This window comes from Rutidosis leptorrhynchoides, chromosome 4 (genome assembly GCF_046630445.1).
Source record: "Rutidosis leptorrhynchoides isolate AG116_Rl617_1_P2 chromosome 4, CSIRO_AGI_Rlap_v1, whole genome shotgun sequence".
Taxonomy (NCBI): Eukaryota; Viridiplantae; Streptophyta; class Magnoliopsida; order Asterales; family Asteraceae; genus Rutidosis; species Rutidosis leptorrhynchoides.
This window is the reverse complement of record NC_092336.1, coordinates 90,663,989-90,684,412: the sequence shown is the minus strand read 5'-3', so window position 1 is coordinate 90,684,412 and position 20,424 is coordinate 90,663,989. Positions and strand designations below refer to the sequence as shown.

At 34.2% G+C, this 20,424-nt stretch overlaps 4 protein-coding genes across 4 annotated transcripts; 3 read left to right on the top strand and 1 right to left on the bottom strand.

The window, feature by feature from the left end:
• The first annotated feature begins 3,144 nt into the window (after window positions 1–3,144).
• On the top strand, window positions 3,145–6,135 carry LOC139840270 (mitochondrial metalloendopeptidase OMA1). The gene is made up of 3 exons (XM_071830534.1): window positions 3,145–4,221; window positions 5,094–5,242; window positions 5,742–6,135. The coding sequence occupies exons 1-3, from the start codon at window positions 3,322–3,324 to the stop codon at window positions 5,992–5,994; spliced, it is 1,302 nt and encodes a 433-aa protein (XP_071686635.1). The 5' UTR covers window positions 3,145–3,321; the 3' UTR covers window positions 5,995–6,135.
• A 1,094-nt stretch (window positions 6,136–7,229) lies between these two features.
• On the top strand, window positions 7,230–9,345 carry LOC139840803 (pentatricopeptide repeat-containing protein At5g66520-like). The gene is made up of 2 exons (XM_071831047.1): window positions 7,230–9,190; window positions 9,282–9,345. The coding sequence occupies exon 1, from the start codon at window positions 7,230–7,232 to the stop codon at window positions 8,874–8,876; it is 1,647 nt and encodes a 548-aa protein (XP_071687148.1). The 3' UTR covers window positions 8,877–9,190; window positions 9,282–9,345.
• A 333-nt stretch (window positions 9,346–9,678) lies between these two features.
• On the top strand, window positions 9,679–12,700 carry LOC139839922 (cytochrome P450 704C1-like). Its single transcript, XM_071830136.1, has 6 exons — window positions 9,679–10,029; window positions 10,118–10,333; window positions 10,439–10,723; window positions 11,272–11,607; window positions 12,132–12,332; window positions 12,414–12,700. The coding sequence occupies exons 1-6, from the start codon at window positions 9,679–9,681 to the stop codon at window positions 12,606–12,608; spliced, it is 1,584 nt and encodes a 527-aa protein (XP_071686237.1). The 3' UTR covers window positions 12,609–12,700.
• A 1,168-nt stretch (window positions 12,701–13,868) lies between these two features.
• On the bottom strand, window positions 13,869–18,003 carry LOC139840043 (zinc finger CCCH domain-containing protein 48-like). Its single transcript, XM_071830266.1, has 9 exons — window positions 17,304–18,003; window positions 17,095–17,190; window positions 16,849–16,938; window positions 16,659–16,760; window positions 16,343–16,489; window positions 15,490–15,609; window positions 15,350–15,409; window positions 14,724–14,821; window positions 13,869–14,316 (listed from the first exon to the last, which is right to left on the bottom strand). The coding sequence occupies exons 1-9, from the start codon at window positions 17,748–17,750 to the stop codon at window positions 14,175–14,177; spliced, it is 1,302 nt and encodes a 433-aa protein (XP_071686367.1). The 5' UTR covers window positions 17,751–18,003; the 3' UTR covers window positions 13,869–14,174.
• Between the last annotated feature and the right edge of the window lie 2,421 nt (window positions 18,004–20,424).

Below are 20,424 nucleotides of genomic sequence, written 5' to 3'. Positions count from 1 at the left end.
AGATTAAGATGGGTTTTTGTTGTTGTTATTGGTTATTTGGGAATATTTTTGAGATTTTGGTAGGGAAGAAGCAATAAGGCGATTGTATTTTATGATGAGTTAAATTTTGACAATTAGCAAATGTGTTTGTGATTGCTTCAACTTTAGCTTGCAGTAACAAGTTTATTTCTAAAATGTTAGTTATAAGAGAGTATATAAATTTGATTGCTAAAAAAGCGTTCATGGCTTCATTTTGTAGGTTAAGAGGTTATTCAGCACAATAAGTAAATACAATTATCATTCAGTGGATCAATGCATATAATTATTCTATTTTATATCCATACTACTTTATGAAAAAAATAAACAATCCCAAAAAGAACTTGAATCATCTTACTCATTATATATATGATTTTCTAAACCAAATGATTGATTATTGTGATATTGTAGCACATAATCAAATTTAAACACCATTCATTTGCAACATAATTTACTAGATCATCTCATTCTAATATTAAAATCATAAAAACACATTATCTATTTTTAAATTTTCAAACAGCTAATATACTATTATGGTTATGGTAGTAGAGTCAGCTATTCCGTTCATAATATTCGAATTCAAATTTGAATAATCCAATATTCAAAAGACTTAATTACGTCCTTGGTCCCTAAAGTTTTATCTTTTTTTTATCCTTACCCCTAAAGTATTTTATTTCATCTTAACCCTTAAAGTTAAGATATGGTTTCATTTAGGTCCCCAGTTAACGGATTGAGTTAACGACAGTTAACCATGAGACCTAAATGAAACAATATCATTACTTTAAGGGGTTAGAATAAAACAAAAATATTTTAGGGACAAAGATTATACATAAATACTTTAAGGACAAGGATGAAATAAAAATACTTTAGGGACAATGATGAAAAAAGGTAAAACTTTAAAGACCAACGACGTAATTAAGTCAAGCGAGAACGACATTTTAGGGAAATAAATAACAATTACTCCGTACTTACTTATATACGGGGATGTCAACCGTAAAGGTAGAATCAAATTTTCATGAATTTTAAGTCTGTCTACGATTCAATCTATGCTCTAAGCGGAGTCAAATTGCCAATAAATCGACGATTGTTGTTGCCTCAAATAATAGAGCCAAAAGACATTGACAAAAAAAACTCAAAAGGCAGGCCAGGTGGGAGTTGTTATGCAAGCAAAGAGCCAACCATCTGTAACAGACCAAATACCAATCATGCACCTTTACGGTTGACATCCCCGTATATAAGTAAGTACGGGATAATTATTATTTATTTCCCTAAAATATCGTTCCCGCTTGACTTAATTACGCCATTGGTCCCTAAAGTATTTATGTTTCATCTTTGTCCGTAAAGTATTTTTGTTTCGTTATAACCCTTAAAGTATTTTTGTCCCCATGGTTAACTGTCGTTAACTCAATCCGTTAACTGGGGACCTAAATAAAACCATATCATAACTTTAAGGGTTAAGATGAAACGAAAATACTTTAGGGACAAGGATGAAAAAAAAGATAAAACTGTAGGTACGAATGACTTAATTAATGACTTAATTAAGTCAATTCAAAATAAGAAAACATTACGCCGTTGGCACCTGTGGTTTGCTTACATTATCATGACAGCACCTTAACTTTAATTTTTGCGTAGTTAGTACCTAAGTTTTGTTTAATCTGCGTGGTTGGTACCCTGACTAACTACGGTCAAATTTTAATGGTTAATCCCTCCCATGTGACACGCATGTGAGGGTATATTCATCTTTTCACACCCTTAAACCATTTAATTCAATCTCGTTGTCATATACACCTGATCATCGATCCAAAAACAATTCATCAATCAAACATCATCACCACTTCTTCCTAATTATATCAAATTTAATTTAATCTTTAATCTTTGCCAAATCGTTCATCTCATATCTCAGTTTATTTTCATCATCTAATAATAACAACAAAAGGAAATCATCGTGCATGTTCATGTTCAGACCGCTAAACCTAACTCGATTTAGGTGTTCATTATTCTGAAGATTAAACATCAAATTGAATCTAGATTAGTGTTCATCATCACAAGACGAACGTTCGACAATCATCGGGATAGATTAAAAGATTTAGATTTAGTGATTTTCAGATCGAGTTGATACCTAACCGAAAAGTCGAACTGCGTTGGTGCACGGGACAGTCTAGAACGATTCAACGAGAATTAAAATTGTAGTGTTGGTAGGATTCATATCGTGATCATATCTGCTAATTTTCAGGTCGTAATTCATTGATTTGATCATCAATTGCAAAGTCAAAGTTCATAATAAAAAAGTCAAAGATCAAATTCGAAAGATCTTGTTGATTTCAGTTTCTGAAACTGATCAACGAGCGTTTGGATCACGAATTGGAACAGGTTTCATGAAGAGATTGTTGCCTTAAAACAATGAATTCGAAAAATCAAGTTTCAAGTTCATGTTGAACTTAAGCGACTGTCAATCGTTAGTCTTTAAAAACATTAGTTTTTTTTTCTTTCTTTTTTTATAAGCTTAATTATGTTATGTTTATGTATTTTCATGTAAATTGTAGGAATATATTCAAAATGCTCATGCTTTCAAATGGTCAGTCTTTAAAAGCATTTGTATATGCTTATCATCGAAGTTATGTGTTCTTCACCAATTTTACCTTTGGTCTTCGACTCCTTTAATGCTGTTACAAGGGGTGTCAATGTGGGTTTCTTTCAGCAGAGGTTGTTGTTTGAGATTATAGTGCATCAAGTTACATGGATTGTTTTATGTGTTGTTCACTCCAGACAATTTATTCATTTGGACAATGGATGTGTAAGTCCATTAGATTATACAAAGAAAGAGGAGAAAGAAATAGGCCGTAGCAGATTTATGAGATAGATAATTAGATTATACAAAAAAAAATTATAAAATGACTAAAATACCCTCACATGTGTGGCACATGTGAGGGGTTAACCATTAAAACTTGACTGTAGTTAGTCCGGGTACCAACCACGCAGGTTAAACAAAACTTAGGTACTAACTACGCAAGAAAAAAGTTAAGGTGCTTTCATGATAATATAAGCAAACCACAGGTACCAACGACGTAATTTTTTCTCAAAATAATTCAAAATTCGGATTCGAGAATACTGTACATGGAGTATGACACGAGTAATTGTCGTTCTGTACACTTGAGGTGCCATTTTCATTTCTTCAGCTTCATCTAAAATTCCAGATTCCTCTAGAAATAAACTCGACCTTCTTGAATCCAACATCTCGCCGTTCTTACTTCATTTAACAACAATTTCCCTTTCTTTTTTTTTTCTTTCGTTCAGAAATCTCTTAAAATGGCATGGTATAGAAGATCAAAACTAGGGTTTGACGCAATTTCCCATTACCTCACCTCCCCCAAAACCCTAATCAGAAATCCACCATCAATTGCTAATCAATCAAGTAAGTTTACAAATTACCCAATTTCTAGGGTTCCTAAAGTTACTTCATTTTCACCTCTAGCTGTTAACAAGAGCTCAAATTCTAGGTTTACTGGAACTAGTTACAGAAATTATTATGTTGATTCAAGAGGTGTTAAGCATTTTAAACGTCGAGGGTTTAAAAGATGGGTTGATAACCCTAGAAATGTTTTGATTGTAGTACTAGTAGGATCAGGAATTGGTGTTACTATATATTTTGGGAATGTTGAAATGGTACCTTATACTAAAAGAAAGCATCTCATTTTAATGTCGAAAAATGTGGAGAAGATGATAGGTGAGTCTCAGTTTCAGAGCATGAAAGCTGGATTTAAAGGAAAAATATTGCCTGCAATGCATCCTGAAAGCGTTAGGGTTAGAATGATTTCGAAAGATATAATCGAGGCGTTGCAACGAGGGTTGAAAAAAGAGCAAGTTTGGACCGATTTGAATTATGCGTCGGAGGGTGGGGGCGCGTCGGAGAGTAAAGGGAAGGAAACGGTGATGGCGATGAGTGAAGGGCCTAATGAAGGTGATATGTGGATGGGTAAAGATGAGGTTATTGATGATATGTGGGTTGATCAAAGTAGGAAAAAGGGGAAAGAAAAAGGGGAGAAATCGGATACTAGGCATTTAGAAGGGTTGAAATGGGAAGTTTTGGTGGTGAATGATCATCTTGTGAATGCGTTTTGTTTGCCTGGTGGGAAGATTGTTGTGTTTACGGGGTTGTTGGAGCATTTTAGAACGAACGAAGAGATTGCTACTATAATTGGGCATGAGGTTTGTTTAGCTTGTTGAAGTGTTTATATGGATGCATAATTATGTGTATATACTGTATGTGCCTTTTTGGACCTGACATTTTGTTCGTTATGTGCATTAGGAACTTGTAGTTGTAGGCTTAAGTTCATTGAATCTATTTGGGATGATATAGTAATACTCTAAAATTCCACTTTTGGCTACTTTTGACCCGTTTAATGTGGTCTATTGTGAGAATATTTTTAATTTATTTATTTGCCCCATGTTATATTAGCATAACCTAAATATGTCTGTTTGGATCAGGTAGCTGTGTTAGAGTGACCGTTTTACCGAATTAGGGTGATTAATTAATTTTATTCAATAAACAGACGTCTTATGACTAAACTGCTTCTCTAAGTTCAACAAATTTGGCATGAAATGATCAGGAATTTTGAATCAAAATCAGTTTTTGCCGAACAATTTAAGACGCTGAGCGCAACTTGAAGTCCCAATGATCAATTTAATCGCCCAATACTCCCTTAATTTATGTACATTATGCATCACAAATTGATCATCACCTTTTTGTTTTGTATCAACTTATGTTGCTAAGAAATGACTTAATTGGACCGTAAAAAAGGAATAAAGATGTGGAAAGTAGTTGAAAGGATTATTAAATTAGTGTTTTCACTAGGTTTTATTTGCGTATCAGGTCCAAGAAAAAGGATGCATTTCTTTCATTTCTTGAAATTTCTCTTATTAGAATCAACCTTTTGTTGTTGACATATACTCAATTTTAAGTTTTTTACTCACCCATTGTAGAGATTTTACGTGTTTGTTTTATACATATCTAGTTAACTAGTTAATAGTCAAAGATTTTATGTATTTGTGTTTTAGCTACACATATGAACATGTTGTAGGTTGCACATGCGGTGGCAAGACATTCAGCTGAGCAGATTACGAAGAACCTTTGGTTTACAATCGGACAACTAATTTTATATCAGTTTTTTATGCCGGATCTTGTAAACACCATGTCAAGTCTTCTGCTTAAGCTTCCTTTTTCCCGAAGGTATGCTATAATTTTATGGGGTTTATTTCATCTGACAACTTTTGTTCATGCATTTTAGTCACCAGCTTATGCATGATTTTCATTAGATGTTGCAAGATGGTATGATTGGGTAATGAGTCAATCCAGGTGCTGGTTAAATAAACAATTAGTACGTTAATTTTGACAACAAAAAAGTATTATGCAGTAAACGTAAAACTCTGGTCGACTTTCAACCCGTTTAGATAATTGTACTTGAACTTTGTTTTTAAATAATCATGATACATACTTAAATATTATCAGAAAACATGACCCGATTAAGTGAACAGGTTATATAGTCAAGCTGAGTGCTAATGTAGCTTGCTTTTGTTCAACCAAATTTTTTATTTCATATGTGGTTACAAATCCGCAAAAAAAATCTGAACGGTGGATAATTTCAGATATTTTTAGTGAAACCTTTATTTTGAAAAAGTGTTTTTTTTTTTTTTTTAATTATATGGAAAATGTGTGTTTTGTTATGTAGAATGGAGATTGAAGCTGATTACATAGGGGTGTTGTTGATGGCTTCAGCCGGATATGATCCACGTGCTGCACCAAAGGTATATGAGAAGTTGGGTCAAGTAGCGGGTGATTCTGCATTGCAAAATTACCTTTCTACCCATCCATCTGGTAAGAAGCGAAGTAAATTGCTGTCTGAAGCTAAAGTGATGCAAGAAGCAGTCTCTATCTATCGAGAGGTCATAGCAGGACGAGAGGTTGACGGGTTTTTCCTATAATAAGTGATATTTACGCCAAAATAGTTACTACTACCAACAAGACTATTATTGCATCATGTATACACAAGTGTAAAAATCACTCCCCTTTTTATGATACTTGCATGATTTTATTTTATCAATGTTTAATGTTACACTTGTGTTTTTCTGCTGGTACTTGACCTGTAGCCTGTATTTAATTTCTTTGGCGAGAAACAGTAATAATAATAATTTAAATTAAAATAGATCGAAAATATCAAATTGAGGTACAATATTGTCTCAGACCTGAGTATGTCCGATTGATTGATAGATCTTATGATCTATTGACTGATCAAATGAAGGTAGACCCTATACAAACCATTGCAAATTTGCAATATATTAAGTTAACATGTATGTGACAAAATATGCAAGCGTTAACTGCTTGCTAACTAACTGAAAAGAGACTAGTAATTACCAAGGACAGGGATAATGACATTCAATCTATTTTTCGCATAATATACATAGGATTTGGGATTTTTACGAAAAAAAAATAATAAATAAATAAATATTTGAAACGAATCTTGCAGAATTACATTGCAGGGATTGTGGAGACCAATTAACAAGCAGATTTGGTAGCACTAATATAACCATAAACCATTGTGACACTATTGAATTTGATAAATTCACTACAATCTACGTACTAGAATTATATAAGTACTAGATGCAAAATTGTATTGAGCTACTCAAGCTCGGCTTGTTATAAGTTCGATTCGAGATGAACTAAACCGAACTAGAGCCAGCCCGAGCTTGAATATACATTCTAACATGTTTAGTAAATGAGTTAGAGCCGGAGTTTATTATATAGAGATTGAACAAGCTTGCAAGCTTAAACGAGCATTTCATTTATAGTATTTCACAAAAATATACTACTACGTATATAATTAATTATAAATTATAAATTATAATTGTTAATTATGTAATAATAGTTATATATATTTTTAATTATGAAGTTGTGATGTAGTCTAGCGGGAGATGATCACAATTGGTGGTTTAGTCCCCTCCCTCTAGTGATCCTAGTTAAAAAAATAATAAGAATAACTTATATAATTTTGAACTAGTCAAGCTCGATTTTAGTCTAGCTTTCTGTCTCGCGAGAAGCTTTTGTTATAAAAATAGTGAAATCCTAAATCCTAAAATAAGATTAAGATTTAAGATACAGTAGAAATAGAAAATAAACGCACTTTTTCATGAATGTAGGTTGCATAATTCAAACAAGCATCATGGATTATCGTAAACATTTGAAATCATTAGCCTTTTTGATTGACAATTGCAAGAATATGAGAAACATTAAACAAATTCATTCTCAAATCATAACATCACCCTACTTATCAAAATCAGATCACATTTTCCTCATTTCACGTCTCATTTTCTTCTGCACACTTTCATCATCTGGGTCACTCAGTTACGCTTCTCGTGTTTTTCGAGTAACCGATGACCCGAATCTGTTCATATACAACGCCATGATAAGAGCGTATTCTAGTAATCCAAGTAACGCGCTTGAAAAACCACATTCATTGGCTTTGTACAAGCAAATGTTGTTGAATTACATCGTGCCAGATTGTATTACTATTCCCTTTTTATTGAAGGAATGTGTTAATAGACTTGATTTTATTGTGGGTCAAAGTGTTCATGCTCATTCTGTTAAGTTTGGCGTTCAAGATAATGTATACGTTCGAAATTCGATGATTGGTTTTTATACTGGTTTTGGGGTGTTGACATGTGCACGGAAGGTGTTTGATGAAATGCCTGAACGGGATGTTGTTTCTTGGAATTCGATTATTGTTGGGTGTTTAAGATGCGGGGAGTTTGATATGGCGTTTGATCTGTTTCATAAGATGAATAACAGAAATACTATTACTTGGAACTCGGTAATTACTGGAATGGTTCAAGGCGGTAGGCCAAAAGAGGCTGTTCGATTATTTGATCAAATGCTTTTTTTAAAGGAGGAAGAAAAGGTTTACCCTGATAAGATCACGTTAGCTAGTGTAATTTCGGCTTGTGCATCGTTAGGGTGGCTCGATCATGGTAAGTGGGTGCACAGTTACATTTTGAGAAACGGGATAGAGTGTGACGTCGTGATTAACACATCGATGGTTGACATGTATGGAAAATGTGGTAATGTGGGTATGGCGAAAAGGGTTTTTATGGGTAGTGCAAAAAAAGACGTTTTGGCTTGGACATCAATGATCTCGGTGTATGCTCTTCATGGTTATGGTCAAGAGGTGTTTGACCTTTTTGACAAGATGGTTGGGTGTGGGCTGCAACCTAATACAGTAACTTTTGGTGCATTGTTAACAGCGTGTAGTCACTTAGGGTTAATAGATACGGGTCGTTGGTATTTCAATTTAATGAAAAATGTTTATTCGATTGAGCCCACGGTTCAACATTATGCTTGTATGGTTGACATTCTTGGTCGAGGAGGACTTTTTGATGAGGTTGAAAGGCTTATTGATTGTATGCCGATGGATCCAGATGTTTATGTGTGGGGTGCACTACTGGGGGCGTGTCAAATGCATGGGAATATAGAGCTTGGAGAAAAAGTGGCTAAACGTTTGATTAATTTGGACCCTTTAAATCATGCTTTTTATGTCACATTATGTGATATACAAGCTAAAGCTGGTAAATTTGATGAGTTGGAGGATACAAGGGCTCGTATGGATGAAATAGGGCTTAAGAAGGATACACCAGGCAGTAGCATGATTGAAGTTGATGGAATCAATTATGAGTTTTCGGTAAAAGGATCATGTGATGTCATGATGGATGAGATTAAGAGTCTTTTGTATGGGTTAAGTAAAGAGATGAATGTATACCATGATACATCAGAGCCAATAAATAATGTATTTGTGCATGCTCAATTGTCAAGTTAATGACAAAAAATGATATATCCAGTGGTAGAACTAGAAAAAAAATTCACCAGGGCGAATTTTTTTAATCTGGAGGTGAAATTTTATTTAACTGGGGGCGAAAAATTTTCACCATTTAGGTCATGGGCTTTTAGGTTGGGGCAAAATTGAAGGCTTTTGGGCAAAATATGCAGACTTTTGGGGGCAAAATCAAATTTTAAGCTTGAAAATTTCAAATCCACCAGAAGAGATCAAAAAATCCAAAATTATAACCTGAAAATTTCAAATCTACTGGGGGCGGTGCCCCTGCCCCTACGTAGTTTCGCCCGTGTATCCAGGTAATATTCATATTATGAGAATTATTAATGTTGAGTTTTTAAATAATATTAGTACTGTAATAGGTAATTTGCACTTCTCTTAATAATATAGGTAATAGGTAATAGGTAACGCGCAGTTCTCTTCGGATGGTTCGAAGGATCGAACTTTATGACAATGGTAAGATGATGTTAACTCTTCAAATCCACTTTGGCCGCTTATTCATTTTCTTCTAATTGTCTTAAGGTATTAACTGGCCGACCAAAAAGTACATGAATTCTACTATCTTTTAACCCATAATGTCAAAATGTTGGCAACCTATGTTGGATTGGCATTGGTTGTTACGAATAATAACATTGTTGATTAGGTGGTTTGTTATTTTATTAAAATCCAAAAGTAAGAATCTAAAAGAAATAATATCATAATATATGAACTCGATCTCAAGTCCTTAAGACAGTCTACTTCCCATTCATATGTTTTTCAACCAAAAGTGTTTACTCAAATTTCTTACATGAAAACTCTCTTTTTGATTTCCACCATTTTGTTCCTCGCCACAAGCAGTTATTTTTCAACAACCTTCATGCTATTACTTATTAACCTCATAATATTATTTGTGATTGTACTCTTGTCTTTTGTAGTACTATACTTCAAAGAATTTATATCTAATGATCATCGGCCACCCTTAGTAGGCTCGGTTTTCAGTGTGCTGATACACTTTAACCATATTTTCGACTATATGACATTGATTGCAAGGAAACACCACACTTTTCGTTTTATCACACTTACACACAGTCAAGTATATGTTGCTGATCCGATTAACGTTGAACACATTCTTAAATCCAACTTTTCGAACTACCCCAAGGTATATTATGGTTGGTGTTAGCTCTTTTTGAGTGACATATAATTAACTGAAATATTTATTTATTTGTATCTTAATTTGGTGTTTACAGGGAGATATAAATAAAGGGATAATGGGAGATCTTTTCGGTAATGGGATTTTTGCAGCAGATGGAGATATGTGGCGTCATCAACGAAAGCTTGCAAGTTATGAGTTTTCAACTAAGAATCTTAGAGATTTTAGTACTTCAGTTTTCAGGTTCAACACTGCTAAACTGGTGAAAAAGATTTCAGAATCAGTTGTTCATAATGAAATTATTTCTCTACAGGTATTTAAAACAACCCAAATCAGGTCATAAGTAAACGGGTCAAAGTTGCCACTCTAAGAATTTGATGAAGCTGTAGCAAGATCATAGCTTTGTTTAATTTTACAGGATCCTTTGATGAAATCCACTTTAGATTCGATATTCAAGGTGGGATTTGGGTTTGATCTTGATACTTTATCTGGTACAGATGAAGTTAGTAATCGATTTATGACAGCATTTGAGGAGTCAGCTGCCATCATCTTCAGGCGATTTGTTGATTTGTTATGGAGGGTTAAAAGGTATTTTAACATTGGATCAGAAGCTGCTCTAAAGAAAAACGTAAAAGTGATCGATAGCTTTGTGTACGAATTAATACAACAAAAAAGGAATCAGATGAAAAGCAAAAAACTTGATGTGAGTATGATCTCCCAATTAAAGATATTCTTATACGTTTCATATCGGTGAAGTAAAAAAGTTTAACTTGTTATGAAACTTTTTTTACACGCTGAAGTCACATAAGTGTAGTGTGCATGCATTAAACTTGTTAAATCATATTAAGAATATTATTGGTAATCATATTTTTTTTTGGGGGTAAGCAAGGAAACCCTCCTATAAACGAGCACATTGGTAATCATATTTGACATACTAATTATTCATAAGAGATCAAATAGCTAAATAACTTAGGCCGGAAAGTGTTTACCAAACACTTCTTTTGAGTTGCCCAATATTTATAATAAAAACTTGAATTTTTTTCTAATGACAACACTCAGGGTTGTCGTTAACGTGCATAAAATTATTGTACATTTCAATAACCGCTACATTAAAGGCAATATGTAACTGCTTTGTACTACACTTTGATGCACGTTAACGTCAACCCTTAAGGCTGTTGTTAGAATAATCCTAATTTTTTAAGAAGTTTTATCTTGGCACGACTCGAGGTTTTTTTCTTCTTCCGAAAACAGGGAGGTAAAGACGACTTGGTATCAAGATTCATGACCGAAAGCGAGATTAATCCCGTAAAGTTGAGCGATCAGTACTTGAGAGACATTGTACTTAGTTTCATCAGTGCTGGGAAGGGTACATCAGCAAACACGCTCACTTGGTTCTTTTATGTACTTTGTAAGCACACTTCGATTCAAGAAAAAGTTGCTCTTGAAGTAAAAGAAGCCACTGGAGCCGAGTATACACGTTCTATCGATGCGTTCTCACTCGAGTTAACAGAAACGTCCCTAGACAAAATGCATTACCTTCATGCAACTTTAACCGAGACTCTCAGACTCTATCCTCCCGTTCCTCTGGTAACATTGAGCATGTGGGACTAGATTTGTTCTTAAAGGTGTCAAGATAGGCGGGTTTGGGTCATATCTCTAAACATGGTCATTGTCAAACTGAGTTATTTTATAATGGATCGACTTACAAACACCTTATTTCATTCTATAATTTTTTTTATAAATAACAATAAAATTCTAACGACAGCCCTTAGGTTGTCGTTAACATGCACAAAAAACTTATACATGTCAATAACTGTCATTAAAAGTCAATATTAACCGCAATGTACAACATATTAATGTACATTAATGGTACCCTTAAAGGTTGTCGTTAGAAAAATCCAAATATCAATGCTATCTCAATGAAAATAATATAGAGATACAGTTTTGAAGGTTATATGCATTTAAAACGAACTTTGGAGAACTTGTTTGACTTTTTCCATTGTATCCAATTTTCATTTGACTAGTTTGAGATAATGCAAATCAATTTCACCAATTTGTAATCAGATTTGGTGAAATTGCCACATCTAATTCTATTAAAATTGGTTGTTCAGAATGGAAAATGTGCAGAAAAAGATGATATTCTACCAGATGGTTTTAAAATAAAAAAAGGAGACGGTGTTAACTATATGCCTTATCCAATGGGAAGAATGACATACATTTGGGGAGAAGATGCAGACGTATTTCGACCCGAAAGATGGCTCCATGATGGTGTTTTTAAGCCTGAAAGTCCATTCAAGTTTCCGGCATTTCAAGTAAGTAGAAATTGAATTTTACTACTCTCACGAGCTCGATCAATAAGCCCGTTTTAGTTAAATCCGAATTTGTTTGTTTAGGGTGGACCAAGGATATGCTTAGGCAAAGAATTTGCATACAGACAGATGAAGATGATAGCAGCTTTTCTTGTTTTCTTTTTCAAGTTTCAACTGGTGGATGAAAGTAAGGAAGCTACATATAGAACCATGTTCACACTTCACATGGACAATGGACTCCCTTTATACGCAATTTATCGTTCGAAAATAGAATCTTGAACTTATAATCATGTTGAGTCGAAATTTCGTTATGAAGTTGTGTGTCTAGATGTTTCAACATCAATTATAAGTAACCAAATACGAAGTCGTTCCATGTTCTTCAGCAATTTTAGCACTTCAATTATGTTAGTTCTTCAACTTTTAGAATACAAATGAAGGTTTTTAACAATGGTTTACTACAATTGTTTATCGGTTTCAAGCAGTATACCTCAATCGATCCTTTTCAACATAATCAGCATCCAAAAACCGAGCTACAAACGCCCATAATCATTCAAATTGAAAGCCAACGCCAGCCCACTATCAAACCTGATTCGTGGACCGTAGATTTGAACTAAAGGTGTCTTCGTTTCAGTGTTGGCGTGTTGTAGTTTCGTTAGCGCATTAATCAGCTAATTTATCGAACACTTTGTGCGAAATACTAATTTTTTCTAATGAATCCCACATGATCCAACCGTCTATACTCGATATTATTTTCATCATAGATCATGATCTCATTTGAAGATTCTTATAACTAGTAGGAAGACGATTTAAGAGGAGTCTTCAAACAAATATATATTTACCTTTCGCCAAAGATATTTGCACCATCGAGTTGTGCGATAAGACGAAGGAAGAAAGCAGCAATCAAGATAAATTCTCGTCCTTCAAACTAACTCACAAATGCTACAAGGAGTACGCTGCCAGATCCAGGTCCAATCTGCATCATTATATCGATGTGATATCAAGCAATTAAGATCAGATTCAAGGCGAAATAATAGATTGAACCGCATCAAAGATCTTTCCGATATCTTGTAGAAGATCCATTTCCGTAATAGCCATGAGGAATGAATAGTAACCACCGGATGATGTCAGCGTCACATCATTTATTTCGTCTTTTTTTGAATTTTTATTTATCTTTTTTTATGAATTTTTTTCCTGGACCCAACGAAGTGGGCCCTCCGAACCACTTCCTAGTTAAAAATAAAGCCATTCGGATATAAAGATTTAATGGTTCTAAAGATGTCACTCCATAACCCGTTTGTCATACAACCCCCTTTCATCTGAACCCACATTTGGACCATAAATTGCTTATAGAAGCGTAGCCCAAAGAGAGTCCGGGCTGTTAATAAAATCGCCAGTGGAATTTAAGAAGAGAGAGATTAAAAGCCTCACGCCATTTTCAAGCGAAGAATGTATATACATAAAAGCAAAGATCACTCAACACTCGAAACCACATAAATTACGAAGATCGCGCTTCCACTATTACATTTTGCACGAAGCTATCATGAGATTTTTTACTGAACAACAATTTGATCTTTAACTGAGAAGAAAAAAGTTACAAAGGCATGCAATATTAGGGGCTAAAATAAGAATAAATGTTAACAATTATTACTATGACAACTAATAGAAGGCATTCCAAAAAATAATACAAATTTTATAACGATAGATATTAACCGCACTAGTTGCACACTCATGGAGAGGGTCCTGAAGCTGAAACACGACAGTCCAACTCCGTCGCCAGTTACATCTCCAGGGAAAAAAGTATATATAATTGTCGTCGTCTACAGATTAAAAGATTATCTTATTTAATCAAGCTGAGGTGGCAGATTGGTTAGCCAACCACTGCCAAACTCTAACCTCTCCGGTTCCATCTCCCGTAAAAAAAATATTAGGCCCACCGTGTATAGATCGTATCTCTTCTTTTGCAAATATCTTCCCCCTTTCGGCAAACCTAATATACAAACAAGACAGTAATTGAATTAGGATGATTGGATAGAGTTAGTTTTTTCTTTAGATATCTATGGTCCAGTTTTTAAATATATTAAGACATAATGGGAGTTAAAGATATGATTACTCGATTTTTAGTGTCTGATTGTTTGATTCTTTAGAGTAAAATTTTATGGAGAAACCCTTCTACCGTAATGATTACAAAGTCAAAAACTTTTAAAACTATAAAGCTTTAAAAGTAAATTTTTGAGATTTTTTTTGTTTAACATGTTAACAGGATAGAGATAGAGATAGAGATGAAACATAAACGGAATCAGTCTAATTTATAAGTAAATCGGTTATGTGAATCAGTAATAATGATGGTGTTTACTATTTACCAAGCTTTAAATAGAAAAATGATGAAACGCTTACGATGGCAAATCATAAGCACGAACAGAGTTGTCATTACAAGAGCACAACAATACAGGCTTGGATTCTAAGTCATGCATCCCACATAAAGCGAGCAAACCCTACATCAAAAAGGAAAAAAACGCAATTAACAACTTTGTAACCATACACACTTGTTAGCATCTTTAAAAATCAGTTATAGTTATAGGCTTATAGCTGATGTGAAAAGACAGTGTTCAGTCGGTGATGATGAAATTCACTTAAAGCAACCTTTACATAATATAGTTAGTTAGTGATTAAAATTATAAAATAATTAAGCAGAACTAGATACTTAATCAAACAATAAAACTACTAATTGTTCTAATAAGGACAGAAAAACATACAGTTGGTTGGTTGGTTTAAACCGTATCAGTTCCTATCTTAGTGCCAAACAAAGCAAAAATTGCATGCTAACGATACAAAAAATAGTACTAAGGCTTTATATACGCACAATTCATATATAAACAAGATGACTTGAAAGCTAATACTCCATACCAAAGACATGCAATATTGAAGTATCCAATAGAAAATTCGTTACATGATACAACAAGGAATATAAACAACATCGCATATGCAATCAGTCTCGAGCTAATAAAAGTTTGGTAGCATACATGTTCCTCGCTATGTGTGTAAGTTACTTCCAAGTTCCCACTGTCTGTTGCTGCCCACACCTGTATGCATACGAAAGAGATTAGTAATTAGAAGAAAGAATATGAGCCTTGTTCACTGATTATAATAAGATGGCACAAACCTTGATAGTTTTATCCAGCGAGCATGATAAAAGATACTGATCCCAACAAAGAACAGACATAACAACAGATGTATGGTCTGTCAACGTCTGTAGACACCGTAAATTCTCAAGGTTCCAGACCTGAAACCAAGTTATGCAAATAAAAAAGTCAAGAACTAAAAAAACAACAAAAAAAGAACAAAAGATAAAATGCTAGTTAGGAGCAAGTAGAGGTGGTAATATGGGCAGGGCAGGCAATGGTTCATATGGATAACTTTCTAGTACAGTGCAAAATTGTTTCTGCTCGATTCACACAAACACACATCTTTTTGAGTTCGGTAAATAACCAATGTGTTACACATATTTAAAGAAATAAATTAAAAAATGACACCGAAGTTTTTAGATAAGTAACGTAGGTCGTTTTATGCATTCGAAGTACACATTGTGTGACGTAAGATGAGTTTTCCAAATGCTCCCATTCCAATTTGGCCAAATATTTGACATGTTAAAAACAAAGTATATCCTGACTTGTACTTCGCTAAAGCATTTCTCTTTTTAGTCAATTAAGTTTACATTTAATGTCGTAAACTCGTAATTATGAATTAGATATGACTACAAACAACTTTATTGTTACAATAACAATCTTATTTTCAGAAGATAAATAACTAGAAGGTTCTGAAAATTTTAAATGAACTTTGGGTGACTTTGACCCATTCCCGTTAGACACTAGTATTACCCATATCAACCTTTATAACCAAAAACGAGAAAACTTGCTACCTCTAATACATTAAACCAACTCAAAAATGTAATTGCCCTCATAAAACATAATACATAAGGAAAATCATAACAAGATACCATGTAAACATGAACTCACTCGTATAGAATTGTCCATCGAACCAGAGTACAATCTATTGGCTCCAACGACTAGTGTCACAACAGCCGATTTGTGCCCTTGAAGTGAAGCAGCTGGTTCAAAGCAGTTTGTGACCGTATTATATTTCCAAGCCAATATATTCCCATCCTTCATCAACAATAATAATTTCAAACCAACGGCAAGTATAATAAAACAAGACACAACTACAGCTAATTTATTTATAATTTTTTTAACCAAAATAACAAATGTAACCTATGCGAACTGAATGAGTAAGCTAAAGATAACAAGAACCGGAAACATTTTCGGGATAAAGTACCTGTATACCCGCAAAAAGTAAATCGCTGCCTGCAACCAAAGAATATACTTGCCCAACAGGTCCACTAAGACTCAGCTCTGCATTCGTTTGCACATTCCATGCCTAAAATGATGTAGCAAAACAATTAAAACATCAAATTAAGGCATAAACATGAGAAAACGAGTTACTTTAGAGTTGACTCCAAAATTACCTTGACTAGATTTGGTAAGCCAACAAACATCCAAGGACCTTCACTAAGCATACAGCCTACTTCGCCACCAACGTTAATAACCCCTGCACACTACAACAACCAAAAAACCACAATATATATTAAAATCCACAAACCTTTATCTTGTCAATCTTTATTAGATCAAATAACAATACTATACAATGCAAAAAGTAAAATTCAGTTACTCTGCCCTATCAAATATACATAATCAGGTATACATGTAACAACCTGTCCAGACTGGCAATCCCAAACCCTCACAGTCTCATCTTTACTCCCTGTATACAACTTATCTGACCCAACCGGTAACGTGATACCACTCACAATCTGTCATATTAACCAACAAAAACACTACTATTATTGTTAAAATCAAAAGCAACAAAGGATATCAAATTTAATATGAAATATATACACACATACGCATACAATCACATATATACCTTCTGGTGACCTTCAAGATGAGTCAACATACCAAAACAACCAGTAGACCATGAATGTATATACCTGCATTTATCTCCAAAACTACAATTTCCTTTCACCCAAAAATTACATATCTTCTCTTTCTTATTGACACTATTATTATTAATTTTACTAAATTCATTATTTATACCATTGCCTCTACCACCACCACGTCCCCACGTATTACCACCGCCACGCCGTGCCCCCGTTGATCGTTGATCATCCATCGCAAAACCGCCACCGTAAGGCCGTTTAGACGACGTCGTTCCATTAACCGGCGCCGATAATTCCCGGTGTAAAAAAGGGCACGGAAATCGATTACAGTTTCCAGCTCTCCAACGATAACATACCTTCTGGTTTCGATTATCGTTTTGTTGTTGAGCTGGACCTAATCGATTAAAGACTCGTTTTCCTCCATCGAAATCCATTGTTAATGTCAACGGGTGATCATTACACGATAATATGAATAGCAAGTATAAATTGTTGAGAAAGTATGTAATTGGGGATGTTCGTATTGATAACCCTAGGTTTTGGGAATCAAAGGCGTAGCGATTAGTAAGAATTTGGGAAATTAGGGTTTAAACGGATGAGATGAAGAACCCTAATTTGTTAGTTTGAGATTATGTAGGGCCGTTGCTAAGGCTGATGTAGGAATGATATCGTAAGGTGGATTGGGCAATGCATATACTTAGGGGGTGTTAATTAAATGGTTCAACCTGAAAAATTAACCGATCCAAATGTTTTGGATGAAATGGGTTCGGCTTATTTAGATTTGGTTTGGTTTTTTGGTGGCACCTGAATTTTAAAGTGGTTTCTGGATTGGTTTTTGATTTAAAAATATAAACACGGTTTTAACCCGAAAAACCGAACTTTCACAATAATTAATGTTTTATTACGTATATTCTTAAATTTTTACTATAACCTATATAAAACTTTTTGTTCTACGATAAACTTGAAATTATATATTATACATGTACGGAGCACGATTTCTTGCATATGTATGATAATATCCTAACCAAACATGTCATCAAAGAACAAGAATATGATCGCTAACACTAACTCAATTCTATAAATTCTATATTATAAAGAATAAAGCTATTGATGAAATCAGTGTTACTAATTATAGCCCAAACCAATTCTATCATATCAAATGCAGTATATATGAAAACTATTTAAAAATTATGTAAAATATATGAAAACTATTTAATAAATATGTAGAATAAGAAAACTAATTAATAGTGTATATTGTTTCATCAAGAAATACGAATAAGTGATTTATATTAGTCTAGTGTGAGGGTTGAAAAAGACGCGAGACGGGGCCGAAACGGTAGCTACCTCAAAACGTCGCAACGGTAAAAACGGGGCCGAGACGGGGTCGAAACGGATGTTGACTAATGTTGACTTTTATATATATAAATATATATTTACACATATTATAGAGCTAAAAAACCTTCGTTGACAAGTTTGTACATATAATTGCTATTAGCGTTAATATAATACAAAATAGAATACTAAATTAAGCCAATTTTGATTGATTTGACCGACTTATGACTGATTTTAACAGAATTTCTGACTTTTGATCGGCGTTGACCTAATTTTTCCTGAATTTGACCTGACTTTTGACCGTTGACCGGCTTATAAGAAAACGGGACGGGGTCGAAACGGTTTAGTCACCAAAACGCCGCAACGGGCGTCGAAACGGAAGCAACGGACGCCGTTTACAACAGTGTGTGAGTGTTAATGTTTATTTAGCAGACATGTTGATCAATTGTTAGTTCTTTGAGTTTTTAATTTGGTTTAATAGTGAACCGAACCAAATCGGGATTTTTATTTGGTTGGATTGGTTTGGTTTTATCAAATTTGGATCGGTTATTGGTTCTCAAAATTTTTTCTGAAAACCCGATTTAACCAAACCGATTACACCAATTAAACCAAAAACCGACTGAACGAACACCCCTACATATAGTCGGTATCACGTGCTATGTATCATGGTTTAATTGACAGATGTTCGTTTGATTCAATTTAACGGTCGTTCGGTAGTAAGTTTTAATTCAATTCAAATCAATTTTAAAGGCGGTGATGGCAAGGGCAAGTAGGATGTGAATTTTTCATTCGGTTTTTTGAAAAGGTTACGAAGAATTTCGATGCTTTTTAAAGTACAAGATAAATTGATTAACTCGAAGTTTAAAGCTAACTCGAAAAAGACTAAGGTCAACTTGGCCGAATTGAAAAGTTGCTTCTTAGATGGTGTTTGACTTGTTTGGTTTTGTTCGTTGGGTGATTATTTTGTATGTGTTTATGTTTTTGCTCGTTTGTTGTCTTTGGTTAGCTGTCTTTGCTTTGCTGGCTTTGCTTGGTGGGGGGTTTTGTTCTTTTGTTCGGTTGTAGTTTAGTTTAGTTGATGGGCTCGGCTCTTCGATTTTTGTTGTTTAATTTGGGCCCGAGTTTCGTCTCTCTTCTTTGTATATGTTTAGTTTTTCCTTCGATTTTTTTGTTTATTTATATTTATATTTATAATATATAATTTGTATTCTAATTCTTAAAATTTGTAAGGGATAATTTAATTTATACCTTAGGGGCACAAGTTAAGATGTATTAGTGAAACTAAATTTTATATAAATAATATAAAATATAATAATTAAAAATTGCTCTCTTTAAATTTTGAAAACCTCTCACCCTCTAAAGTTCCACCACCCTAATAATTATGGTGTTGTCATGCCTACGCCACTTCATTGGAGGTCTGATCATCGTGGTGGTTTGTGAAGGCTCGATGCGGTCTGATTGTTTATGTTCTATGATTTCGAGGATGCAGCGGCCTACGACGTTTCCCTAATGGTTCGGTGTTTTGTCGTGAATGGTATAAGTGTTTCCGGAGTTTAGGGTTTAAGAGTTTAGCCTTGTTTATATTAGCTAGCAATGTTAACTGTTACTCACCTTTTAAGTGGTTTGTTGTTTGTTCGGTTTAACATATTAGTTGTCTGCTTTTGCCGTTTGGTTTGTAACAACCCCAAAACGTAACACGAGAAACCACGACCTTTTTTTTCTTTTTTAAAAACAACAGCATCATTTTAGCCAGACCAAATGCGCGGTGCGCATTTGAGT